General features: G+C 42.0%; 1 protein-coding gene and 1 pseudogene across 4 annotated transcripts; one reads left to right on the forward strand and one right to left on the reverse strand.

Annotated features, from left to right (window-relative positions):
* Positions 1-208: 208 nt before the first annotated feature.
* eEF5 (eukaryotic translation elongation factor 5) lies at positions 209-22903 on the reverse strand. 4 transcript variants are annotated; one of them, XM_065237816.1, is made up of 4 exons: positions 22787-22903; positions 12850-13228; positions 1342-1540; positions 209-1238 (listed from the first exon to the last, which is right to left on the reverse strand). In XM_065237816.1, exons 2-4 carry the CDS (start codon positions 13056-13058, stop codon positions 1164-1166), a joined length of 483 nt encoding a protein of 160 aa, XP_065093888.1. In that variant the 5' UTR covers positions 13059-13228; positions 22787-22903; the 3' UTR covers positions 209-1163. The 4 variants fall into 4 exon arrangements, with proteins under 4 accessions (XP_065093888.1, XP_065093890.1, XP_065093889.1 ...); XM_065237818.1 differs by having other exon boundaries at positions 12850-13231; positions 22787-22865; XM_065237817.1 differs by having other exon boundaries at positions 22725-22856.
* Positions 4706-11495, forward strand: LOC135714451 (rab proteins geranylgeranyltransferase component A-like; annotated as a pseudogene).
* Positions 22904-23138: the final 235 nt, after the last annotated feature.

Raw genomic sequence — 23138 nt, forward strand, 5'->3', positions numbered from 1 at the left:
ATTTTGACAACTTTTTTGTTTGTTTGTTTGTTAGAAAATTAAATATTTTATTCAACATAGCTTGCTGGTTTATATTTTGTTTGTTTTGTCTGATTTCTGTTTCTTTTCTTTTTTTTTGGAATTGGATGTTTCTCAGCCCTTGACTTTCCGTTTCGCCTTTTTCTTACGCTGTTGTCTCACGAGTGTCTTAGTAGTGTGAACCTGCCGCCTTGTCTTAAACTAGCTCTCGTCTCACGGATGAATTTCTTTAGTTATTGATTCTGTTGTTGGGTTTCATTAAATTATTATAATATTTTTATTATATTATATGGTTTTTTCTTCTCCTTTAAATTTATTATAATAATTAATGTGTGTTTCGATTTTTCTTGCCTTTTTATTACTGTTGTTTCTGTTTACGTGTTGAAGCATTGTACAAAAAACGGGGAACCGCTTTTTCTCCACTCTAGTGTTCAATTACACAACTCATGAAACACCACTGATCTGTCCCTTTTCTCTCTCTTTCTCGGTTTCTCTGCTCTCCCGGCATGGATTTGTTTGTCACTGCGAAAGCCCAGTTTTCGCTCAGCTCTGCATCATTTTCCTCAACTTCTTCTTTAACTTTTGTTTTTGTTTGAGTTTATAGGGGGTTGTGCATGAACCACGTAGACAATTTTTGAGAGATTTTGAACCCCCTCCCCTCCCCCTACACAGACAATCGTCATACAAAATTTTAAAAATTTGTATGGATCGTACAAAGTAGCCTCCACGTAGTTTACGGACAACCCCATAGTTTTGCGGCTACTACTGCTGCGTAATGTGGTCTTCGTTCTACCTCAGGTTAATTACTTTTACTAGAAAGTATTAAATTTATTATCTTTTTTTTGTGATCTGTAATAATAGCTTTATACTAATAGTTGCAACTGTATGTGTGTTTGTGTTCGTCCTTTATTTTGCTGTTAGTGTGGGTGTGTACAGAAGAAGGGGAGGAACACTTTTTTGCCTGCACTAGAGTATCAGTGTCCTCTGATCCGCTTGAGTGTTTGTATGTGAATGTTGTTGTTGTTCTTACTGTAGAGTAGTATAGCAGCGCGAATAGAACTGTTTGGATTTTGGCTGAATTGTGTTGTTGCTGTTGGTGTGTAGGTGTGATTCGCGGGATGGTATAGTAAGCAACGGGCGAGGTATTAGTTCTTATCAGCAGCAGTGTTGTTCTTGATGGCAATCACAGTTTCTTCACCGCATGATTTAAGAACGGTACACTGTGGAAGGGAAGACAAAAAAAAAACAAAGGTGAGTGTTTGGTCTACCATTCATCATCAAAATGAGGAAGGTGGGTGTTTAAGGAAACAAACAAATACTTACAACTAACTCCTTGCCGGAATCGAATTCAGCACGCAATTGGGTTCCCAAGTCACCATCTGGAATCTTAAGATCTTCACGTAAATCGCCGTTGTCATTCAGGAGAACTAAAAAGCCATCATCGATGTCAGTGAGTTGGTAGTCTTCGCGCTTAACGTGTGGTACGTCCATGTTGTGGGTGGATGGGCAAATATCTTCGTATCTGTGGGGAAGGGATGAGAGGATAATATTAGTTCAGAGTGTGTCAATGGTCCGATTGCTCTCCAGTAGGTATAACAAACGTGGATTTTCGAGATCCACAGTAGACAATGCCGCAATGACACATGAATCATGTTCCGGGGGTGTCCCCCATAAGTCTTCTGAACTTTGCTTTTAGGACCACTGAGCTTTATTTGGGAAGTTTTTCAAATTCTGCAATGTTTGGATAATCTGAAAGTCCTTCTGAATTTTCTTAGGAAGAGTTCCATTGGACGACCAACGAACTGGCACTAGATTACTAATCCTCAAACTACACAAACATCCTGTGCAAGTTTTGTGATCTTTTCTAACTTGTATCTAAGTTTCTTAGAAAGTATTCTGAACGAAGAGCTAATGAGCAACTGCTTCTAAGGGAGGAGTACATACCCAAAAAAGAGAGGGGCAAAATCTCTAATAAATATAAATTGACCATATTGTTAAAGAAGAGAAACCTGCTTTGAAAAATGTGCCAGCGCATACAGTATAAAACATCTGAATTTGCATTTTGACATTTTTGTTAAGTCTGAAAGTTCGGGATATCACATTTTTTTAGTCTGAGATATAACCTAAGTCTGACCTAAGTGTCCTAGAGTTTGGAAAATTTGTTGAGGTCCGGAATTTCCCATGTTCGAACCTTGAAAATTTTGCCATGTCAGGGATCTTGAACTCTTGGAACTCACACACGACCAATGAGAACGACCCAAATTTGAGTTAAGTTTACGCATAAATCACATAAAGTGCAGGAATTCAGCGATGAGTAAATTTGCCGAATATGAGAAAAGTAAAGATTGGATTCACTCAGTCCATTGGTACTACTCGTAGACTGAATAAAATTTTCGTCAATTTTCCTCATTTTCCGGCAAATTTTTGAGGTTTTCAACAGAGAAACATGCGGCAAATTCACTCATCGCTAAGTTCCTGCACTTTTGGTGATTATGAGGAAACTAAACTCAATTTGGATCGTTCTCATTGACCGTGCAGAATTTCTTTGTAATTTTCCTCGAGAATTTCCTTGGAATTGCATTGAAACTCTCGTCTCATTTTTTTTTGTAATGCGCCACAGAAATTCTCCTAAGATTTCTCTTGAAATTTTACTAAGACTATCTCAGAATTCAAGCCAAACAATTGATTAGACCCTAAGTAACATTCATCGATGTTCTTCCTTGCCTTAATTCAAGACCAACAATTGAAAAGGCCCCAAGTCCATTTTGTGAACAAACCTTGTACTTGTAGGCCATTTTGTCACGAGCTGAAGTCCGACAAACCGCAAACCAATAAAATGAACAGGTAGGGGAAATTCTCCTTTACCCGATTGTGTTTTAGGTTTGCGAATGTAAGTTCGCGCTCAACTTCCGAGCCAAGCAGACGTACTTACGCTATCGCTATTTCTGGAAGTCGATCTCAAGCTATATATCGTTTGTCGCGCTGCGTTTTTCCATCGCCGAGCCGTAGCGTTTTCCCGCGTACTACGACTCCACGATGGCGCGTCGCGCGAACACATTCCGCATAGATTATGCGATGTTACCGAAAAAACCGGACTATGCAAAAGTGCAAAGCTTTGTTGGAACCATGTTGGGTTTAAAGCCCGGTGAAGTGCTGAGAATACAGTGTAGCAGAAGTCTCGGGTGTGCCTTCGTGAAGGTCGTCGACCTGGAGCTGGCACAAAAAGTGTGCGAAGAACACGACGGAAAACACGAAGTGCAAGTGGGTGAGGGGAAGACGGTTCCCCTGCGAATAACCATGGAAGACGGGGCAGTGGAGGTGAAGCTGTACGATCTGTCTGAGGACGTATCAGACGAAGCCATCATCAAATTCCTGTCCGCGTACGGTGACGTCATCTCAGTTCGCGAACACATGTGCGGAGGTGATTTGTACTTTCCGGGCATTTCCACTGGTGTTCGAATTGCCAAGATGATCGTGAAACACATCATCGAGTCGTGGGTCACTATCGATGGGGAAACGACGTTGCTATCCTATTTTGGTCAACGTCAAACTTGCCGACACTGCCGGGACTTCATCCACATCGGCGCCACCTGCGTGCAGAACAAAAAGCTGCTAGTGCACAAGTCGTATGCCGATGCGACAAAGCAGCCTGCACCAACACCAACCAAACCAAATGCGAAGCCACGGAGCCAAAAGCCAACGTTACAGACAAAACCCCCACCTTCTAAGAAGCCGAAACAGCAGTTGTTGTCGGTTACACAAAAACCAATTAACACGCAGTCGGAGACACAATTTCCTCCACTCACTCTCCCCATCATACCCGTATCGGGTCCAAAACCGCCGCCGGAGAAAAGGTCGCTGTCCAACACGCCCGGTCAACAGCCCCCTGATGGTGGAAAGTCCGATGGCAACGAGACAGACGACTCGGCAATGTCAACGCACAGCACAAACTCTAGAGGACGCCCTAGAGCCAGAAAGCGACGAGATGGTATCGATGACGAGCGGGATCTGGAAAACCAATCGTGAATCCAATCGCCAGCTACAACATCACTACTATCAATATAAACACGATCACCAACGAAACAAAACTCAACGCCTTCCGAACTTTTATCAGAACGATGGAGCTTGACATCGTGTTTCTGCAAGAAGTGGAGAACGAGCAGCTCTCGATTCCTGGCTATAACGTTGTCGCAAATGTCGATCATTCGAGAAGGGGGACTGCAATAGCGCTAAAAGAATACATTCGAAGGTTGCTGGCAGCGACGGGCTTCCCGTCGAATTTTACCAACGTACGTTCGATGTCATCCACCGAGAGTTAAATCTCGTTTTAAACGAAGCTATGACCACGGAGCTCCCCGCTGAGTTCGTCAACGGAGTGATCGTGCTTGTACGAAAGAGAGGAACTGTAAACACGGCACGAGGATACCGACCGATCAGCCTTCGAAACGCAGACTACAAAATCCTCAGCCGTATACTCAAATCTCGTTTGGAGATTGTGTTGAGGTCGTACCCGGTTTTGAGCGATGCGCAGAAGTGCTCTAACGAAGGGCACTCAATTTTTCAAGCAACTCTTTCTCTGAAGGATCGCATTGCAGAGCTGATAGCGAGGAAGCGGAGAGGGAAACTAATAAGCTACGATCTCGATCACGCTTTCGATCGAGTGTCCCACTCATTTCTCTATGGAACGATGCGGCATTTGGGGATAAACCCAGCCTTCGTCGGTTTACTGGCTCGTATTGCCGGACAATCTTCGTCTCGCCTGCTGGTCAACGGGCATCTCTCGCAGAGCTTCGCCATCGAACGTTCGGTTCGCCAGGGGGACCCTTTGTCTATGATACTGTTCGTCATCTACCTCCATCCGTTTCTGCAACAACTGGAGCGACTCGTCGGCCCCGATCTCGTGGTGGCTTACGCAGATGATGTGTCTGTTATAGTTACCAATACACGCGTGATTGAGCGCATCAATGACCTGTTCGGACGTTTTGAACGTGCCGCCGGCGCAAAGCTCAATAGATTGAAAACTGTTGCAATCAACGTCGGGCTCATTGATGGAGATCCACTGAATGTGCCATGGTTGCAAACAGTAGAAACGGTGAAGATTCTTGGCATTTATTTCACTAACTCAATCCGCGCAATGACTAAGATTAATTGGGATGCTCAAGTTACCAAATTTGCTTAACATTTGTGGCTGCACTCGATGAGGGGACTTAACCTTCAACAGAAGGTTATTTTGCTAAATACCTATATCACGGCAAGGATTTGGTACGTGGCATCAATCCTTCCACCATATTGTGTCCACACAGCGAAAATCACAGCAACCATGGGTTCCTTCTTGTGGCGCGGCCAACCGGCGCGGGTTCCTATGGAACAATTGGCACGAGACAAAGCATCTGGCGGACTAAAGTTGCAGCTACCGGCACTCAAATGCAAAGCGCTTCTGGTGAACCGTCACTTACAGGATAGTGGCTCCCTTCCCTACTATCAGTCCCTTCTGAACCAAGCAATTCCTCTTCCCGCAGATCTTCCTTGCCTTAAACTATTAGCCCAACAAATTCCACTTCTCCCCCCACTTATCCGAGAACACCCCTCCAGCGACCAAATTCATCGTGTTCTTCTGGAGCGGACAGATATACCACGGGTCGAGAGAAAATATCCTGGATCAAACTGGAGACATATATGGACGAATATCGGGTCGAAACAACTGTCATCAAGCCAGCGGAGCAGGAGCAGCTTGTATATGCTGATCAACGAGAAGACGGAGCATAGAAGGTTGATAAAGATCATCCAACGGGCAGACGGCGAGAGCTGCTTGCACTGCAACGCTACGGTTGAAACATTGCAGCACAAGTTCAGCGCCTGCCCCCGCGTGGCGCACGCATGGGCTTCCATACAGCAGAGGACTACGACGATACTCGGTGGCTGGCAAAGGCTGTCCATCGAGGATCTGCTTCGACCAGAACTTCTAAACATAGGGCTAAGAAAACGAAACGAAATTTTGAAAATCTTTGTATTGTACATCGACTATGTTAATTCTGTTAACGATAGAATAGATGTTAGTGCCCTAAATTTTTACATCGATTGTGAACAATAATACGTGTAAATTAATGTTTTAACAAAGAAATAAACAATACTTTTACGGAAAAAAAAAAAATGTACGTTTCGGTTCGCGAGAAAATGACCTTACAAGGTTTGTTTACAAAATGGAGTTGAGGCCCTTTCAATTGATGGTCTTGAATTCATCTAAATCAGTTATAGATGCTGATGTCAAAACCATATGAGAATTATGATGATTGCTTGATCATTGGAAAATTACAAGAAAGCTCATGATAGGCACACACTTAGAAAAATTAATGTAAATTTAGGTGCACTGAGACTGACATATACGAGCGTCAATTTTGACATAAAATTGAGTCAGAACCGACTAGACAGGGTGTGACTCAATGAAGAAAACCAAATTCCCTGATTTTCCAGTAATTAAAAAAAAAATCCAGGTTCAGTGTCTGCATGGTTTTGTCATCACAACCTCATCAGCTATTACTTTTCTCAGATATGTACAACCCAACAAACAATTCTAGCTGCAGAACAGCCTATACAGGAACAATTAGCTGCATAAGGCAAGTTTTGGTTGTATAAGCTAGTCTGCAGTCAAAATCGTTAGTTGGGTAGTGCTTTTTGGACTTTTTTTTAATGAAATATCACATGGACCTCTAACCCATGAAGAGTGGTCCAGTACAATCTCAAATTGAATAAAGCGTTCGATATATTTTATAGAATGCAAAAAAGATAGAAATAGCGTGTTGCCAAAAACGGGAAGGCACGCATTTTTCTTAATTCACAAATTGTAATCGTGGTAAGCGCCAGGTAATGATTAATAGCGATGTGTGAAGGAAACTGCAACCATCTCGATATCAATCTACAAACAATGCTAGATAGAGCTGGAATAAGGGCGTAACAGCTTTTGTTAACAATGACTTCTCTCGATGATTTCTAGAAATTCAAGGCACGCCCACGCAAACCAACATTACCGTCGGGTAGGGGAAGTCTTACCGTACCTGATGGTGATGTTGATTAGTGTGGGCGAGTCTTGACTTTCAAGACATCATCGAAAGAAGTCAATGTTTACAAAAACTGTTACGCCCTAATTCCAGCTCTATCTTGAATGCTTGTTTAATCGCTTACAGTTTTCAGCAAGTTTGCTCGATTTACTCCATGATATGAGAAGAGGTCCATGGCAGGGCGATTTTCTCACCCTTAGAAGCAGTGTTGACAATATTCACCAAAACTCACTATGAATCGCGAACTTTTCCCTTGTTGAACTTCGTGAAATATCGGTGAACTTTTCCAACCAGCACAATTTGAGACCCAGCTCCGCAAGAATATTATTCCTCATAATACGCTTAACCAAACGCTAACTTACGGCCAGATTTCTATGGTACTTTCACCTCCAACGGCCCTCAAACGCGACGCTATCTTTTGATCCCGCAGGTTTAACGGTTCTGTCCACTTCCTCGTCGTCCTTTTAATCCGTCTGATGAAGAGAGAGCGGTTTTGGGCCCAACTATGAACCGTTCCTCGATCTGCACCAGTTAATTTTTGGAAATAAAATTGAATCGTGTCACTTTTTAAATAGACCAATCTACATTGATCGATTCTCCTCATCGACTCTCTCGTTACTAACTCGGCTCCAAAAACATGTTCAGCTGTTCTTATCGTTCAACACTCTTAATAATACTTTATAACAGATAATGTAGAAAGATTAGCCCGAAATATGAATGCAGTCAAGTTATTAACGAAAGAGAGAGTCGATGAAGAGAATCGATCAATGTAGATTAGTCTACTTCGACATGCATAAGGGAGTAACTGCAATGATCGATTCTCTTCGTCGATTTTCTCTTTTGTTAAGTCGACAGTGAGCATGCATAAGGGCGAATACGCGATGATCGATTCTCTTTATCGATTTTCTCTTTGCATTGCTACAGCTAAGTGAAACAATTTTCTAGAATTTGTTTAATGCAGAGTAGTAACAGGTTGTATTGGCTATCAAAAGCAACATCAAACGCACCGAGAAACGTTAAGTCTAGCGAGTTATTAACAAAAGAGAAAATCGACGAAGAGAATCGATCATCGCGTATAGGCTCTTATGCATGCTCACTGTCGAAGTACTCGCTTTGATTAACATTTATCGGTGCGTTTGTTTGTTTGATAGCCAATACAAACTGTTACAGCACTGTATTGGACAAATTTCAAAAAATTGCGTCCCTTGGCTGTAGTAATTTAAAGAGAAAATCGACTAAGAGAATTGATCATCGCAGTTAGGTCCTTATGCATGCTCACCACTGTGGATTTGAAAAGTGACGCAAGATTTCTTTGAACGGATGATACCAACTCGGGCAACTCTGGTGGGGATTCAAAGAGAAAATCGACGAAGAGAATTTATTAATATTACTTAGAATCTAATCCATTGTTCGGCTTGAATTCTACTTAGAGCAATCTCCAAATTAACAAATTAATTAATAAATCAAACTGAATAATGCATTAGGTCTTATGTAGTAACATTGACAGATTCTCTTTGTCGACTTTCTCTTTGCATTCTCGCGGCCATGTTAAGACATTTCTCGCGCAACACGAGAAACTCGATGAAGAGAATCGATCAATTTTACTTAGGACCTAATGCATTGTTCTGCTTGAAATGTACTAGCTGATTCACCTTACGCTACATTGATCGATTCTCGTCATCGACTTTCCGTTTGAATCGCCACGGACGTGGAAAGTCATTTCCGGATATTTTCGACACACAGTTCGACTAAAGAAGCAGGTTAGGTTAGGAGAGGCTTTCAACCATTGGAATTAAAGAAGCATCCATCTAGCTTATAATACGACAAACACGACAGGAAACATTTCTAGAGTAACATTTGAAATGGGCCTATGTCCAAAACGTAAACAAATCTGGTTTTGCTACCATTCTTTAGCACTGCTTAATAGCTACTAATCGTGTAGGAAAGTTCCGTATAATCGAGAAAAATCATTAAAAACAACTCGATTTTCGAAACGGCCGGTCAACGAAATTTTTCGATTCATTAATAGGCCCGCACGCTAAAACGGCCAACCATTCATTTATTTCATTTCATTGATAAGCCTAGTGACGTAGAAGGGCCGATGATTGAAAAATTTCAAACCAAAGCTAGGCCCTACTGCTTGAGGCAGGGCCGATGATTTGTTTTGAATTTATTTGACGTTGCGAAAAGGCTTAGCAAAGGGCCTACCACAGGGGGTAAGTCACTCTGCCACCTTGTGCTAAACACATCAAAAACACCTTCGACACACTCAAACACCCTTTAATCACCATGAGAACAATTTTTCAATCATTTTTGGCAGCACTGCCTAGAGCCAAGAATGTTTACATTCGTGTGATGCTCTTTTTTGTTTTTGTTGCATTTTCTTAAGTATAGAGATCACCCACCAGCAATCGGTAGGATTCCACAGAAATCTGATCGGGACACGGACTCCTGATTTCGTCGAACATCTGTCGGTATCAGCAACCGGTGAACACTCGAATTTATTTCAGTTACCGTGGGGACGTAATTTGTGATTAGCCCCGGTCCCTTTCAAATCGTATCATTATTTATGTACGGTCCTTATATTTGAAATGACGTTTCACATTCATCTAGTGATGGCCGATTTTCATTCGAATAATCGATTAATCGATTAACGAACCGAAAAGTAAAATATTTCTAATCGGTTATACCATGCCGATATAAGCATTAACTTCTTCAGAGGATCATCACCGATCGTTTCAAACATATTTTGCACTTTCATTAGTGGAAAATGACAGGACAGCGAACAAAAAATAATCGATTAGTTGTTAATCGAGTAATTAAAAAATGGGACATCTCTGATTTTGGTGTGAATGTTTTGATAAAAAAGCGCGCAAAATTGCATCTCTACCGAGGGGGCAGCCAAACCACAAAATTACCTTGTATACTGGGGGTATTAATTGGATGAAAGGGACCGTGAAAGAGGACACTTAAATTGAAAGTTTTTCTTCCGACAGTTTCATCTTAGTATTCATCTTTGGTATCAGGGTCGGTATGCGGAATTTCGAGCGGTGGACCGAGTTGCGACGATCTGGAACGGGAGGATTATGACGGTTCCGTGTTCGAGGTCGGATGTGTTTACAAGTCGGGACGTAAATGTGGTGGAGAAGCGACTGTTGATGAAGTTTCTGCAGAGTTACGCAAGTTGGGAAGGGAGCGAGCATCAGGCAGCGGAAGTCGAGGGAAAGACGTTCCTGGAGTATTTGAAGAAACAAAAGTTGACCTCGAATTTGATCCATTACTTGTTGTACACAATCGCCATGGGGAATGACCACATTAGCTGCCGGGAAGGGGCGAAGAAGTTTCTGCTTAGTTTGGGTCGATACTGAAACAGCCCGTTTCTGTTTCCGATGTACAGATGCGGGGAGATTCCGCAGTGTTTTTGCCGGCTGTGCGCCGTTTTCGGAGGGATTTATTGTCTGGGTAAGCCGATCGGGAGTATTCATTTAAAGCGAGATGAAAGGGGCTATCATTTGTTAAAGTTCGGCAAACAGATGATAGAGGCCAAAGGGTTGGTCATAGGGCAGGGGTACGTTGAGAAGGAGATTTTCGGAGTAAAGGAAGGCTCGAGGGAAAAGAAGTGAAAGGAGCACTGTGGTCAAATGGCACGTGCTATATTTTTAACGAATGTTCCATTGGGTGTTGCATCGCAGAATTCCGGTGGAGGTGGCGTGTCGCTGATAAAACTGTCCCCTGTGGAAGGGCACGAAGATGGGGCTACCATTATTCAGTTGGCACACTTGCCCGAAGGACATTTGTAAGTAATCAGGTCTGCCTAGGCGTGTGGACAATTTATAATTTATTTTGATTGTTTTCAAGATCTCATCCACGTGACGGCAAAATCCATCAGCGGTAACCCGAGGGCAGATTTGGAACCTTACGTGTCTCTCAAAAGCTTATTTCATACCTCCGGAAGAGCTTGCGGAAGACAAAGAAGCACCGGAGAATAACGTATCAATAATCCTCTACGAGTTGTACTTCAACATTCCGAAATGCGTAGTGTGCCAGCATCCGTCCGGCTCCCTGCCGGAAGGAATCCATCTGGCCTGCGGTCCGCTTTACGAATTGGACTACGATGAAAGCATAGTGCGAGCGCGTTCGATCTTTAAGGATATCTACCCGGAAGAGGAGTTCCTGCCGCGGGCTCCCGATCCGGAGGAGATCATTATCGGCGACGAAGAGGTCGGTGCTGCCGACCAAGCACTGGAAGTCGTGGCCAGCGCCGAAGAAAGCGACAAGGTGGAAAGCGCTCGGGAGTGTCAGGAAAGTGATGCGAGCTCAGAACCAGCTGCCGCCACAGCACCGGGGATTTCCGACGCCCAGGAAGCGAAAGAAAACTCGATCGACAATGCCGAAGAATGCCTGGAGCAGAAATAATCAAACATTTGCACGCTTTTGCTTGCTATTCCAACTGTGTTGATATCGCATTGGAATCAGCTGTGATAGATGTAGTGGTTGCCAGAAAACTTTATTTTTCACTCAACGTTTTGACAACTATGTTGACACGCTGAAACACCTTCCGACACCCAAAAACACCGAAGAAACACAATAAGCACGGACACAAGGTGGCAGAGTGACGTACCCCCTGGCCTACCATTTCTGATGACAAGCACAACGGCTTAACAAAAAGGGCCTATCCATTGAAAGATTCACAAAAAAGGCTTATTAATTTAAGAAATTATATTGTTATCGATTTTCATATAATTTTGAAAGCTTTTCGCATATTTTGGATGTTGTATACTGAGATACAGTTACTATTGTTATTGTGAACAATATAAATGCCTAAAATACTTCACTTTTTTTTATAAATATGAATTGAATAATGACGGTCAAAATTTAAAATTCATTTTCTGGTTTGTTTACGTTTTAGACATAGGCCTATTTCAAATGTTACTCTAGATTTCAGTAGCCGAATTATCAACGAAGTCGATAGAAGTTTTCTAAGGACTGTCCAGTAACTTTTTCATTTTACGTTATATCCGTACTGTTTATTCGGGATATGTTTAGATTATCAGGGGACCACAGCTATAAAGCAATACCATGCTGGAGACGGCTGTGTTCTATTATCGGTCACGACTTCCCTGGGCATTAGAGTATGATTGTACTTGCATTGCCACGTAAAAATGGTACAGGCTTAGAAAGCTCTCAATTAACAACTGTGGAAGTGCTAAAAAAAACACTAAGTTGAGGGCCGACGTAAAGTTTCAGTAGGGACGTAATAAAGCTAACGACGAAGGAGTCTAGCAAAGAATCGCAATGCGATTTCAATACTTTGGATCCCCACATATTACATACATGGAATTTTTAACGATTTCAATAGTCTACCCTACGTTTCGCCCATTGATTGTGACATTTATCGAGTAACATTTTGGCTCAATCTAACTTGCCGTTTTGAATACTCCATTAGCCTGTCTGTTTTGTAGGCTTTCCGACCTTTCTTTACGAGGACATCGAAACATAGATCAGGAGATAATGGTCCCTGAAATGCTTCAACTGCGACCGGATCTAGAATATAAACGACTTAGAGTAGGTTGAAATACACTGTAGAAGCTATGTACAAACATGTGACCACCTTTCGATTTCAGATCACACATTTCCAAAAATGCTTCTATAGTTGCTCTGTGCACGGATCGATGCTGGTCTGGAGAACGAGAATCTACCAAACCGTTAAGATTGAATGTGCACTCAAACTTATCTAGAGGAAATGTAAAAAAAAATATCCAACAATTTTACTCACTTCTTGCCGGTGAAGATGTCGATGCCGACCATGTGTACCTTGGCGTGTCCATGTTTGCCGGTCTTGGAGGTGGACATTTCAACGATCTTGCATGGACGAGCCTTCAGCATAACGTGACCATTTTTGCGGAGCGCCGAGCACTGCATCGGGAAGGTGGCGGACGCACCGGAATCTCCGGCCTCGAAGTGGGTATCCTCCATTTCGGCCATTGTTGTTGTTGTTGTTCTTCTTTTCTTGGATCAACCAAACGAAAAAACGAAGTGCGCGTCGCGGGCGTTCGTCTGCTACTCGGTGACGACGGAATACGATTTATACCAACAGGACCTGTTGTATAAATGCGGATCTGATCGGCGGATTGTGACGATCTTAAAGATCTACGCTGCTCGCGATGGAATAAGAAAAGGATATTGCGATTAGTTTGTTTGAAGATTCGCCTCCACAGGGAAGCTGGGAATCTAAAACGGTTATCATAACTGTTGGTGCAAACTGGAAGTCGACGTACTCTGATGGAAGCTGGAAGAACTGATATTGGACAACGAAGCTTCAATGAACGACATGATGTGATCGGGCTGGCACCGACGACGTCGATGGAGGAATAAATTTCAGCCAATCGTTTGTCGCTATGTTTATAGAACGCACGGCGCTGGAATCAATTTTCCAGAACAAAGCGCCTCCGTCTGGCAAGAGGCTGAGCTGCAATCAACGGATGATGGGTTTTCGCAAATTTGCGCGGCAATTCGCAGTTGGTACTACAGATAGACGATTCATAACCACTCATTCAGAAAGAGTTCAATGAAGCAGCAAGATGCAAAATGCAAAATGACAAACTATAGCTAGGCATTAATTGAGTGGTGAGGTAGCCGGAATGGAAGGGGGATGATGTTTTGCAATCTACCACGGACGCGATTCGCGATGAGATGGGCGTCACGAGAATTCACGGTTTCATTTTATTTATAGTTTTTCGTTGCAGTAGGTTGAACGTTGCAAAATTATAGGTTAAAAACCACCTTGACCTCGAAAAGTGATGTTTTGGCGTGGAATGGTCGTTTGTTCCTATTATAGTTCACGCCTTAAAACAGATTGAGGATTTTTTCCGACTGCAACGCTACTTAGGAGGAATCAATTGTCGAAGTTCTTCAAATGTGGACAATATTTTGATTGCGATCCTAGCTGGTCTACCCATGGCATGATGGTACCAATCGGTATTGTCGTGACATAGCTCTAACCATACAACCGAGGGTTCAGGACATTTTGCTATTCTTCCGAAAGGAAATCGTTCACATGTTTGCATAGTTACGTAGGTAGTTTTCATAACAGACAGTATCACGATTTTGGGATATGTCAGTCACACATACATCCCTAACACAGTCATCAGAATCAAATTGGCTAATCAAGATTTTCCAATTAGGATGGTCTACTACCTTTCCAAAGCGACCAACAAAAAATAGCTACGCTAACCACTGCCCTGCCCTGTGCGGCAAAACAGTCCCATTAGCTAAAATCCCCACTGTGCATTTGCGCGACCTATAAACCACAGACAAACAGACATAACACATTGAATATTTCTCACTGTAAAATATCGTCGCTTAAACATTACCGCCATATATTCAGTACACTGTGGTGGGCAGTACGCTGAACAGATGGCGGTAGCGTGTAAACGTCAAACGCAAGGGAATTGACCATGTGTGCCACAGGTGGCGGTACTACCATTTAAGATACTTTTAAATTGACCGTTAAATGCTTGTTCGATGAACAACTTGCGAGTGTTTGTCTGTGTCTAAACCTTTATCAATCTTTGCCAATTTTTGGCCCAGGTTTATATTTTGGGGTTATGAAGCAAACTTTTTTCAAATACGTCATACGTCCTGAAAGAGGAAGTGCTGTCAAATTAGCCTACCGATCAGTTTTGTATGAAATTGATTACAAACGTAAACAGACTATCGGCCTGAATTCTGGACCACCAGTCAACCTAAGAACGAAAGACAAAACTCAACAATGCTTTTCACTTATTACCAAGGCCTACACGCTGCTGCCAACAGTTTCTTAGCCACATCACAAGCCGTGTGGTCCGATACACGTTTACAAAAAAAAAACTTGAGATTAGTTACACATACATACTACTTCGTTACGTATCAGCTGTGAGCAACACATGGCCAACGCTATCTTGCGGAGTTTATAAAAACAAAAGCCGGGTGCCCACTGATAACAAAACCGACGTTGACTTATTGATATGGAAACTACCTAGGCTAAAATGAAATAATAATAAAAAAAAAACAAAACAAAAAGAGGTTGGCGAAAAGAAATCAAAAATTTGACCTGTGATACTAAAGGAACGTGTGCTTGAAATTTTCCTTCAGCAGCAGCATACATTATCGATTTGGTGCTGTTTAACTTTCCTGCTACTGTAGCTTTTATTCGACACACAAAAGTGTCACATGAAGAAAGCTCTGTACAAAGGCAACTCTTTTTTTTTTGTAAATCTTTCTTCTTTCGTTGCTTTACATCAGTGGCGGGCGACATGGTCGCCTGAAGAATTCTAACCTCTAAAAATAGCACCAATCCGCATTCTGCTTCTGCATTACTTTGACTGTATAGGATAAGCAACATCCAGTCGAATCGAAAAATGCTGCTGACAAGCATAAAACGACCACAACAAAGAAGAGTGAAATGAATGGAAAAGATATTTTTTCTCCTATCGTAAAAGGCGCCGTTGCCGAAAGTGCGTTGAGGCAATTTTTATTTGCTCGAATAATGGTACTATTTCGGAGTTGTTCAAACAAATTGCATCCGATTGAATCATCATCACCACAGCAGCATCAGCACCGATTTGTGTGACATCATACCGATTAGCATACATACTATACACGAAGGCAAGACAGTAAGGAAAAGTCGATGCCATGTGGTCAGGCGGCAGCTCCGGGTATTGACCTGGAAATTGTGTGTTCCCCTTTTTCATTATTATAGCGAGTGACTGCGTGGTGCAGTACTTTGTATATTACCGGTGCAAGTCGGCAGACAGTCAAAGTGTGATTTAATTTTAGTCCAGGTTGTATATCAATTATCAATTTACAGGTTGGTACTAATTAGGGCTCGTTTGATCGGACTGTGACTGAACAGTGGTCAGTCCAAAAATAGTTTATAACTTTCCATCAGGGTTACTTCCACTCACTTGCTATAAAAAAATGTTTTTCAGAATTATAAAATCATGAGATGGTATAGTGATAATTAGAACTTGTAAGCTACAAAAAGAGGTCATGAAGTATGTGCTTGACACACAACATCTGTCAATATTGCTTGCAGTGCGCCACAATCAGCAATTTTACGGTTCGTGAGCGCTCACTCTGAGTGAACGCTCACGAATCATAAGATCGCTTATTGTGACGCTCTGAAAGCAAAATTGACAGGTTTTATGAGTCAAACACATACTTTACACCCTCTTCTCGATACTTACAAGAACAACATATCATTATATCATCTAATGATTGTATAGTTCCGAAAATTATGTTTTTATAGCAAGTGAGTGGAAGCAACCCTGCTTTCCATGAATGTTAGCACCCTGTCAAAAGTATATCGACAACAGTTTGCAGGATTGAATGATAAGCACAGTTAAACACGGCGAATGAGAACGACCCAAATTTGAGTTTAGTTCACTCATAATCGCCAACAGTGCAGGAACTAAGCGATGAGTAAATTTGCCTCATGTTTTCCTGTGGAAGTCTAGGAGTAGTACCGACTAAGTGAATCCAATCTTTACTTTTCTCATATTCGGGATTTTTTTCCTGGACAAACCTGGAAAACATGAGGTAAATTTACTCATCGCTGAGTTCCTGCACTTTATGTGATTAATGAGTAACTAAACTCAAATTTGGGTCGTTCTCATTCGCCGTGTAAGTTGAAGACGAAAGAAGAATATGCAGACGACAATGCAGTGTAGTCGGAGAAACACATGCTCCCGGCTCGGTACTATAAGTCGATATCCTACGACGGGTTGTAGAACAAGTGTTTCCCCTTTGCGGGATCGGGAGGATAGAGAATACGGAAGGAACGAAAGTTGTCTTCTAAAATCAGCTAAATTCTAAATTGATCACGATCCAGAGGTGATATGGGAAATGAAAAATGTGTGTTTCAAAGTTGCAACAAAATTCAATTGACGAAGTGGATTTCACGGACGATGAAAATAACTCAGATAGTAAGTTACTTCTACTCAGTTGTATGGAGAAATATCCAAAATCTACAGGAACACAGCGCTGAGTAGCTGAAGTTTTTAGAAATTTCTCATACCACTGAGTAGAAGTGACTCACTGTCTGAGTTATTCTCATTGGCAGTGTTCATCAGAGCACAACCGTTTTATCTGACTCATTTTTTGAGTTTTGTTTAGTCAAAGTCGTAAGGCCACTGATTGAATTTTCCTAAAAATCTGCTTGAATATGAAAAAAAAAATAGAAGACAATTTTAATCAGTCTATGAATATACTCGTAGCCTGAGTATTTGTTTTTCGATTTTCCTCATATTCACGCAGATATTTGAGGAAAATTGAACAAAAGTTTACTCAATCTACGTTTGACCTGCAGTTCTGCGAATTTTAGTAAACGGCTTCAAAATCCAGAAGTCCTCCAAACTTTTGATGAAGACAGCAATCTATTCGTTTTATTCCACCAGGGACCAACATCTATGGATTCAACTGACAACATTAGGGTATTATAATGAAACAAACTGTAGAAGGTATGTACAAACATGTGACCACTTTCCTTATGTTTAGGTCACACATTTCCAAAAATACGTCTATAGTTGCTGTGTGCACGGTTCGATGATGATCTGGAGAATAGATTGTCTTCAGACCATAAGGATTGAATGTGCAACTCATTAGGTAGGTTTGTTTCAAAATAATCAATTATCTAACTCTCTTGGAGTGGCAATCGAATCGGTTTGCTGTCTTCAACAAAAAGCAAATGATGCGTTTTAGAACTTGCAGTCCTACATTGGTTGAGCCCAACTGGATATGAACCATTTCCCAAAAATAAAATCGCTCAAAACCCGTAGTTTCTGAACCGCCTAAAATAATTTCCCTTCTCAGAGTTCTTTTCAGCAAAATAAACTTGAGATTCTCTATGGTATTGCAATTTTCTTTACAACAGGCCATAAATAATCTGCAGAATACTAAAAGTCCACCCGCATTAGATCCGGATCTGAGGCGTTGCGGCAAAGTGACAGCTAAATATTCTGTCAAACTGTCAAATTTGCGTCAACGCAACGCAAATGGATGTAATGTGCACGCTATTTCAAAACTACCCAAACTTGGGTAGAATCCACCCGGATCGGTCAAAACTGAACCTACCCAAAAATGGGTAAACTATGTTCGGAGTGACAAGTTGACAAATGGACAACATCGACGTGAATACGATCGACTTTTTTTTCTTGAAATTCTTCTCAGCATTTTTTTTTAATACTCATTGAATTTGAACCTTCTCCTCACGATTGTCATGGAATTTTTCTAAGAACTCAGGCATAAAATTTGATAACGGCACAAAAGCATTTGTAAACAAACTTTCTAAGGCCCTTTACACGCAAACCGAAGTACGCCCACGCAAACCAATATTTCGGAAAGGTTATAGTGGCCCCTCTATATGATGATGTTGTTTGTTTGCGTGGGCGTAGTTTGGTTTGCGTGTAAAGGGCCTTAGAAAGTTTGTTTACAAATGCTTTTGTGCCGTTATCAAATGTTATGCCTGAACTCTCCTTAAACTGTACCTGTAACTCTAGCTCTTCTCAAAATTACCTCGGAATTCTTCCCACACCTGCATTGAGGTTCTAGTAAAAACTCACTTGGAATTCTTCCTGGAGTACTTTGGAATTACCGTGGACCCCCGTTAATCTTAACACTTCCTTTTTAATTTGAACTTCTAGTAACCCTACGACCATCAGAAAAGCGAGTTTCTGGTAGCCTTATTTGCTGATTTGTTTTGATTCTGCGTTCCATTTCGGTTTACTCTATTCCATGCTCTAGATGACTATTGAGCCATTTTTAGTTTGCATGGCGTGCAGATTAGTTAGTTAGTTAACGAGGATGAGCTTTTATTCCCGAAAAATCGGTGATTGAAGGCATTGCTAACAAATCAGTCCGGAAATGTTTCAGACAAAGGCAAAGGAAAGGCATACTTTTTGTCCTTTTAAACATGTGGACCTGCTTATGTACTGCCAGAACACCATGTAGCAAAATCTGAACTCACCTTGGGTACATCATCTGTCTGTGTGTTGCAAAAATTTAAACAAAAGATCCGTATAGAATATCAACCATCGAAAGTAGGCCCTTTTTACATGCAACCTTTGCAATTCTGCGAGTCGTGTGAGGTGACTCTCCGTGCCAATCGTTGGTTGAAACAGCTCGTACTATTTGGTGCAAGTAAGTTCTAACAGGAGGTGCCTCCCTTAACTCAGTCGCTAAAGGCGCTGTTATAAAGCAAGACTGCTGGAGGCTACTGGGTTCAATTCCCGGTCCGGTCTAGGAATTTTTCGGGTTTGAAAATTTCTCGACTTCCCTGGGAGAGTATGATTGTACTTGCCATACTAATACAAAAATGGTACAGGCTTTGAAAGCTCTTAATTAACAACTGTGGAAGTGATCAAAGAACACTAATAGCGAATTCGTTTATTATTCAGTTCCAACCTGGATCGGGTATCAAGATTGGGTCTGCTTGTTTTCTTCCAAACGTCAGTTTGATCATTTGTTTTTAAAACCTACCTCAGGTTGAGGCTCGCTCTCTGATAAAAAAAAAAACGAATTCTCGCTATAAAGTGGACCCTACACGATTGCTTTTATTGACAATAATCGTATTGTCAATACATTCTATATTGACGTCAATATATCGAGATTGACAATATTTCTGAATTCACATCATCAATATTATTGTCAATAATTCCCCTTCGCGTCAATATATTGATGCGTGTGGGGTTTGCTTAAGTTGAGGGAAGGCGTAAAGTCCCAGTAGGGACACAATAGAGTCAAAGAAGAAGAAGTTATAGCAGGTCGAACTGGGTCGAGATTTTGACGTATGACTATGGAGTTCGTAGTCGCTCGAGCTAAGTTTGACAGAAAAACCCGTGTCTGGGCAACTTCAACAAAGTGCGAGCTGCGTCATCATACACAACTGTTATTGCCACCTCACTAGTGACAGAGAGCAACACGACTCGCAGAATAGGTGAATGAATTGAAATTTTTTGCACAAATTGTGTGGATAAGATAAGATGAAAAAGACAATTTTTGATGTATTACATTTTTCAGGCATTCCATGAGCATTTGATATCTTATTGGTTTTAGGGCCCATGCATTAATTATGTCACGCTAAATCGAGCAAAAAATTACCCTATCACCCCCCCCCCCCTATCGTAACGTTTTTCCTATACCTAATGCATTGCTTGTCACAAAATCTTAATCCCCCCTCCCCGCTTAGAGCGTGACATAATATATGCATCAAGCCTTACTGCTACGAACAAAATGCGACTCGTGAACTACTGGTACTCATTGAAGTTGAAGCTAATACGTTCCGACTGTAGCTGATATCACGTAATATAGGCTGTCTTGCAATAAGCACCTTCGGGTACGAACCTTTGATATTCAAAACTGTAAGAACAACGATAAAAGCTTGATGAATGCTACCATGGAACGGTTTTTGTATGCGCATTTGGCCTCGCAGCTTTACTCAGCATATAAATTGCGATACATCGCTTATAAGCCTACAACAACAGTAGTAATTATTGTCCTTAGCGTGGACGTTTCACACTCTCAGTTTCCTTATATGTGTTGAGATATTGTGAAAGTCAAAGGTCTTGTTTTTTTAAATATTTGGATCAACTTTACATCATCGTACGCTTTCTACTGTTTAGGCTGTTTTGCTGAGTTAAATTTAACTCGTGGTTAAAAGTGACATTTCGAAAGTTATTCTGTATGTTTGAAAATCCCTGTGCTGTCGATTGACCGGTTTTCAAGAAGAACTCAATCACGGTTGTCAAAATTTAACTTCTTGTCTGTCAGAAATAACCACGCTCGGATAGCAGGGTTAATCGATAACTTTCCATCTGTCCAATTTTAACCAAATGTTAAAAAAAAAATCCACCAAATGGTTCAGAGCCTTGATGGGTTGGTCACAATTTTAGATCGGACGTTTCTGTTATGAAACGCTGCTCTTCCGTGTTCATACGCTGTAAAACAATTTAAAAATGTTTCTACAAAATTTGAAAGAAAATTATATAACTAAATTATAGCAAATTCTGTAGTTACAAATCACCAATGCGGTGTTCTTGCTTGCACGATTTTTCCAGTAAGGCGAACGTTGAATCATCCGCTTCTCAGCTGGTTGAAATCCATAATGCACCCACTGGCATGGAACGTTGAACTCAACATCGTCGTACTATTTTCTGCGAGTCTGCGAAGGCAATGTCCACAATACCTAACACAACTGCTTCCTGGAACACCTGTGCTGAGGTCACGATTCCTCTACGCTGAACGGAGAAAGAAACACGTGCTGGCTTTCTCAGTTCACGAAAATCCAATCGAGGTCGACTGCAGCAGCGACAACCACTTGAGCGAAAAAAAAAAATGTGTTTCCACCCATTCAGTTTTCGCTGTTCGCTTCAGCAATAGGCAATCCATCGGAAATCCTGCGGGGTACTTGGATCGTTTCCGATCCGATGCACTGCAAGCTAGAATTTGTCCAGCCGTCTGAATCGAAACAAATCTGCAATCGACTCTAAAAATAGCTCACAGCTTCCATCAAACGGAAAACAAACCCACGTCGTCGTCGATTCATGGTTCCTTCTGCATCTTCACACCTATTGCTGGCAACACTGGTTCCAACATGTAGAAGCAAATAGCAGCAATAGCAACCGCAGTGGAAATAGGTGGCATATTCTGCCAATTTCTTGTTTCCTTTTCCACACCTTCTTCCCCTTCGTCATCCTGTGTGAGTACTAGTGCGAAGAGGTGGCACTCAACGCCTCTAGTCTCGGCAACAATTTACCCGTTTCTTTCGTGTCATCACGTACAAGTTCGCGATCAGGTAAACACAAATTCCTCCGGGTGGATTGTGGCCAACAGCCCACGCGGTCCTCTTTTGAACACAAATTTCGACACTCGCCGCGACCAGTCGCGGCAGTATGAGTATGTGTCAGAAATTGAAGAATCATGATTTTTCATCCCAATGGACGCACCCGCGCCTATCTTTCGGGCAGGAAACAGAAGCCACGTCGACGGTGTCCGTCCGCGTTTCGGAAGGGAACCTCTTCACAATTAGCGCTGGAAACGTGTTTTTCTCGTCTCCGCTTCGGAAGCGGCTTCTTTTTCTTCCCTTGTCTGCTCCTTCTTCGTATTTTTCTGCCCGCTAACTTTAAAGTTTTTGTTTCAGTCCTTTAGCACACATAGGCAGGAAAAACGCTTTGTAAATACATGTAAATATGAACGTCTCACAGTCGTACCCAGAAATGACTCCGTTCCGAGTAACTTGGCTCGATTTCAACAGAAAAACATCAAAATCTGTACTTTCTTCACTGTCAACACATTAAAAACTAATTGCCAACCGGACAAGAAGAGTCACCTCCAGTGAGGGTCAGAAATTTTCGCACACAGCACAGCAACAGCAGCAATGGTACTCCTAGAGTAGGCTGATGGCACTTTTTTTTCTCCTGACCTGTTCTCCGTCGCCTATGCGTCCCTCACCTACCGAACGTTCACACCAATCCTCATCCAAAATCGAAAGCCGTCACCGCACTGAATGAAAGCCGAAATTTTCGGATTTTTCACAAAATAACACCGGCTTTTGAGCAACTTCCAGTATTCCGGAGGAGATTTGCGCCGGTCGCTTCCAATCGCACCAACAATTACCGTTTTCCAGCAGAATTTACAGCACTTTTCCACTTCACTAGCGGCAGAAAAACCCAACTCACATGTGGAGATCAAAATGGTCACGGACAAAAGAAGATCGCAACTATGGCGTTAGGTTGCGGAAATACATCTCGGGCGAGGTGTGACAGAGAGGCAGCTATAGGGCTGTGAAGATAACATGAGACAGAGTGAACCGAAGCGATGACAGCCGCGCGCACACCCGGCTGTCAAAGTGTGCGTTTGAACGTTCCGACGTGTCAGGGCGGTTTCCGGTACGGATAGGGTTGGCAGCAGGATTCGTAAGTTGTGCTAGTACTACTTGTGCGAAAACTAGTTGCTTATCTCGATGTTTAAAATCAGTGCTAACATTTGAAAACGGCACAAAAGCCATTTGTAAACAAATGGTTTGTGGGC

The sequence above is a fragment of the Ochlerotatus camptorhynchus genome, unplaced genomic scaffold, assembly GCF_037179485.1.
Source record: "Ochlerotatus camptorhynchus isolate MF236.1 unplaced genomic scaffold, CSIRO-AGI_Acam_v1.1 ptg000646l, whole genome shotgun sequence".
In the NCBI taxonomy this organism is placed as follows: Eukaryota; Metazoa; Arthropoda; class Insecta; order Diptera; family Culicidae; genus Ochlerotatus; species Ochlerotatus camptorhynchus.